Raw genomic sequence first — 5,325 nt, 5'->3', positions numbered from 1 at the left:
CAGGCATGTGCCCTTGACTGGAATTGAACCCAGGACCCTTTAGTCCGCAGGCCAACGCTATATCCACTGAGCCAAACCAGCTAGGGCTATGTTATCTTTTAGACTTTTTGTTTTTTGCCTGTGATCACACCAGGATTGATTTTTTAAAATAGGGTGTTACATAAGGATTATGGGTGTGTGTTTTTGTTGTTTGTTTGTTTGTTTGTTTTTTAAGTGGAAGAGAGAAGGAAAGACAGAGAGAGACATCAGTGTGAGAGAAACACATCCATGGGTTGCCTCCTGCACAAGCCCTGAACAGGGCCCAGGCCAGGGAGGAGCCTGCAACTGAGGTACATGCCCTTGACTGGAATCAAACCCAGGACTCTTGGGTTCACAGGCCGACACTATCCACTGAGCCAAACTGGGTAGGGCAAGGATTATGTTTTATTTGTTTCCTTGTGGATATCTAGTTGTTCCAACATCACATTGGAAAAAAAACAATTTTCCTTTTCCTATTGGTATAGTTTGCCTCCTTTTGTAATACAATTGTCCATGTATGCATGGGTCTATATTGGGGTTTTCTGTTCCATTTAGTTGTTTTATTTGTCTATTCTTGCCACCAAGTACCACAGTGTTTTAATTAGTTCTTTTTAAATTGCTTGATATTGATTGAGCTTTTTAGATCTGTGGGTTTAGAGATTTCATAAAATTTGGAAAAATTTTGGCCATTATTCAAGTATTTTTTTTCTGTCTCAGCTCTATCAAACATAACTCTCAGCCTCTTTCTCAGACTTAAGTTACATGTATATAATCTCCGTGGTGTTGCCCAGATAGTCTCTTTATTTGTTGTTTTATTTTTTTCCTCGTCTTTTGTTGTTGTTGCTCTGCTGTGCCTCATTTTGTATTATTTGTTTGAGCTATGTCTTTAAGTTAACTTATCTTTTCTGCTACAAGGAAATTTACAGTTGTACACCTATCACTGAAATCTGATTTTAAAACATTTTTACTATCTCCAGATGATAACTTGTACCCATTTAGAGTTATTTTCCATCTTCCCCCCAGCCCCAGGCAACCACTAATGTGCTTGCTTACTGTCTCTATAGATTTGCCTTTTCTGGACATTTCAGGGAAGTGGAATATACAGTAGTTGTCTTGGATCTGGTGTGTTTCCCTTTGCATACTGTTTTGAAGTTCATGCATAGTGCAGTATGTGTTGTACTTCATTTCTTTTTAGTGCTAAATAATATTCCATTGTATGGTATGGAATAGTAAAGAATATATTCTCTTTGTCCCCAGTTCCTAACAGAACTTTTAAAATTGCTTGAATTTCCAGAGTGATAGGAGTGTCTTTGTTATGTTAATGAGGCAACTCCTGGTAGCCTTTTGATAGCTTTGAGATGAGATTGGTTGCCAGAAAGTACAAGCTGCTCAACCTCCAGGGAGGGGAAGAGAGTTGAAGGTTGAGTTTAATCACATGGCAATGATTTATTTAATGATGCCTATGTAATGAGACCCTGATTAAAATTCTGGACATTGGCACTCAGTGGAGCTTCCTGATTGGTTAACACATTGATGTGCAGAGTGTGGTGCACCCTAATTTCACAAGAAAAAGGCACAGAAGCTGTGTGCTGTCTCCCAGACTTCACCCTATGTGCATCCTTGATAATAAACTGTGATCATAAGTATAGTGCTTCCCTCTAAGTTCTGTGAGTCATCCTGGTGAATTATTGAACCTTAGGGGGTTATGAAACTCCTGAATTTTTAGTCCTTTAGTCAGAAATGCACGCCTGGGGACTCTGGAAGTATGACTAATGTTTGAAGTAAGGGCAGTCTTGTAGAAGACTGAGCTCTTGTGGGATCTGATGCTAACTCTAGGTGTTTAGCATCAGAATTGTATTGCAATATACCTGGTTGGATGGAAACACCGTATATGCATTATACTCAGTTTTGTTTGTCCATTTACTGATTGATAACATTTGAATTGTTTCAACTTTGGGACTGTTATAAATAGTGAACATTTGCATACATGTCTTTTATTTCACTTGTCTAAACCAGTGATGGTGAACCTTTTGAGCTCGGTGTGCCAGCATTTTGAAAAACCCTAACTTAACTCTGGTGCCGTGTCACATACAGAAATTTTTTGATATTTGCAACCGTAGTAAAACAAAGACTTACATTTTTGATATTTATTTTATATATTTAAATGCCATTTAACAAAGAAAAATCAACCAAAAAATGAGTTTGCGTGTCACCTCTGACACGCGTGTCATAGGTTCGCCATCACTGGTCTAGACGGAGCATAAAAACTGCAAGATGAAGCATATCAGGGTTTAAAAAAACGACTAAAAGAAAACCCAGAGAGAATATCAGTTACCCATAGGACAACACCAAACAGATTATATATGTATAACTACAATCTGAGAAAGGGGTGGGGCAGAAGATGAGAGAGAAAAAAATACTTGAAGAAATACTTGAAGTTTTCCAAATTTGATGAGATCTATAAACCCATAGATCTAAGAACTTTAATCAATATCAAGCAAGTTAAACAGAACTAATAAAAACACTGTGGTACTTGGTGGCAAGAATAAAAAACACACAACAATTACATGGAATAGAAAACCCCAATATAGATTCATGCAAATATGGGCAATTTTGTTGTTTCTTGAATTGCTTTATCTGTATGTCATGGTACTGGTTTTTCTAAAATGTTGATTTCTTGGTTTTGTTCTCTTTGTGGAAACCTTTTCTGTTTGCAATTGCTTGCTTCTGGGTGGAGTGGGACGTATTTTAGGATGGAATATGGATAGCTTTCCTTCTGAATTTGTGATTTCTCTGTCTCTTGGAAGTTAGTAGCAACCTAGCTTGGTGTATTATTTCTCTGGTCCCAATGTCACTATTTTAGTGTGGATGCAGGTAGCACTGCCACTTGCTGCTTATTATGAGCAAGAAGATGGAGAAGGGAAGAGAGGAGAAGGACCTGTTCCAAATGTGGCTACCAACTGCTCCCTCTCCCAGTGGAATGGGGCTCACTCCCTCTTCCTGTGGCCATTGAATCTGGTATCTTTTAGGTTTTTCTAAACTGCGCCTACCTTCCCAGGTCCCTTCTTTGGAGTTATGTGCAATAATTTGTTGTTTGTCTTATTATTTTTCTCTTTTAAAAATATTTCTATTTAAATAGATTCCTATATTCTCCAAGAGGGAAAAATGATATGTTTATACATATTTTGTCAGTAAGTATGAAGAAGATACCCATAGCAAAGTTTTGTCTGTTAACTATTTTTCCCTTAAAGATGTCCAAATCTAAAATCAAACATTTCATAAAATTCAAGTTGGTTTTGGATATAAAGTAATCTGTCTTTTTTTTTCAATAGTAAAAACAGCTTTGGGGTTTTGTTCTGTTTATGGTTTGAGTTTTCTTTCTTCTTAATAATTCTTTTCCTTCCCATTTTATTTTTCAGCTCTTTTGTGCCTTTCAAGATGATAAGTATCTGTACATGGTAATGGAGTACATGCCTGGTGGAGACCTTGTAAACCTTATGAGTAACTATGATGTACCTGAAAAATGGGCCAAATTTTATACTGCTGAAGTTGTTCTCGCTCTGGATGCCATACACTCCATGGGTTTAATTCACAGAGATGTAAAACCTGACAACATGCTTTTAGATAAACATGGACATCTAAAATTAGCAGATTTTGGCACATGTATGAAGATGGATGAAGTAAGTTATAAGCAAGTAAAAAAATGCTGGGTTGTTTTTTAGAAACAAAAATAAAAGAAACACTTCAAATTGGGATTTTATACTTTTAAACAAAGATAAATTTAGTTTTGCTTACTGTGTATGACTCAGTGCATTTGTCCTCTCTCCTGCCAAAGCTATGTCAGCAGTGAAGTTCTGTTGGTAGCAGTTTATATCACTTATATGAAAAATAAATGAATTAGTTGCATTTATGTGTGTGTGTGTGTGTGTGTGTGTGTGTGTTAACACGCATCTTTTTCTCTTTATCTCTGCTATTCACCCAGACAGGCATGGTGCATTGTGATACAGCAGTTGGAACACCTGATTATATATCACCCGAGGTTCTGAAATCACAAGGGGGTGATGGTTACTATGGGCGAGAATGTGATTGGTGGTCTGTGGGTGTTTTCCTTTTTGAGATGCTGGTGGGTAAGTAAATATTTAACATTCTTTTTCAAAACCCATCTTATAACACTTTAGTTCTAGTTCACAAATTTTGGACTATAAGGAAATTAATTGCATGTGTCCTAGGGAAGAAGTAGAATTTATGAAAACTTTGAATTAGTAATGTCTGATATGACAGATTATTAATTGGAGAATTAAAACCAAACCTTATACTGCCAAGTTGAGTAGAATAGGAAAGGAAAGGAAAGTATGCTGCTAGGAAATATTCCTCAAGTAGACCTTTTGGAAATTGCTTTTGATGACCATCCAGTGTATGTAGCATTGATCTTGCTATATGCTTAGTATTATGGCATAGTATGACCTACTTTGTTTTAGACCTTTGTCTTTGTAGTGTGTCTCTTTGTATTCACCATGTTTCCAGGTAAACAGTCCATTCTCCCCACCTCTGGCCCGATGTGATGATGCATTAGGTGTGTCTTGTAATCATTTGAAAGTAGAATGTATTCTATTATTTGTGTAGATTCTCCAAACAATTTAGAAAATAATGTATTTTGTAGGAAGTCTCATAGCTCATTTGAAGAGATTTAAATTTCTGCTACTGTTTACAACTCTGAAAGATAAATTTAATGAGTTTAAATGACATTGATTTGCATTATTCTGAGCTTGCTCTGGTGCTTGCTCAGGTTGGTTGGCACTGGAGTTCATTTAAAGGATTCTGTTGCAATTAAAAATGGCACTAGAAGCCCAGCTGGTCTGGCTCAGTGGTTGAGCATCCATCCAGGAGCCAAGAGGTTACAGTTCGATTCCAGGTCAGGGCACATGCCTGGGTTGTGGGCTTGATTCCTAGTAGGGGGTATGCAGGAAGCAGCCAATCCTTGGATATCCTTCTCTCATCATTGTTTCTCTCTATCCCTCTCTCTTCCGCTAAAAAAAAATCAATAGAAGCATGCTTTTTAAAATGTCACTAGAAGAATCAAATTCAAAGCTTTCCTCCGTGCCCCTTTGAAAACAAATAAAAACTACTTACCTGAATACCCCTTTTGAAGTTTTGGATTGGCTGCTTGGGAAAGTCTGTCTTATACTAAAGTGACTTGTAGTTGAAGTATTCTAGCAGGACATTTAACCCTGTGGCTTTAGATGAGAACTGGCCAAAATGATACTTTTCAGCATTTTCTGTCTTTACACTTGTTTGAATATCTCTTTA

At 37.1% G+C, this 5,325-nt stretch overlaps 1 protein-coding gene across 1 annotated transcript in view; it reads left to right on the top strand.

Moving 5' to 3' along the window:
• The window catches only part of ROCK2 (Rho associated coiled-coil containing protein kinase 2), a 68,127-nt gene that overhangs the window by 20,778 nt on the left and 42,024 nt on the right, over positions 1-5,325 (top strand). The window contains exons 5-6 of the mRNA XM_006765179.2: positions 3,438-3,698; positions 4,001-4,145. Of these exons, the coding sequence (XP_006765242.1) occupies positions 3,438-3,698; positions 4,001-4,145 (406 nt within the window). The remainder of the gene's footprint in view (positions 1-3,437; positions 3,699-4,000; positions 4,146-5,325) is intronic.

Source organism: Myotis davidii, unplaced genomic scaffold, assembly GCF_000327345.1.
Source record: "Myotis davidii unplaced genomic scaffold, ASM32734v1 scaffold61, whole genome shotgun sequence".
Taxonomy (NCBI): domain Eukaryota; kingdom Metazoa; phylum Chordata; class Mammalia; order Chiroptera; family Vespertilionidae; genus Myotis; species Myotis davidii.
This window is presented reverse-complemented; position numbering and strand designations above follow the sequence as displayed.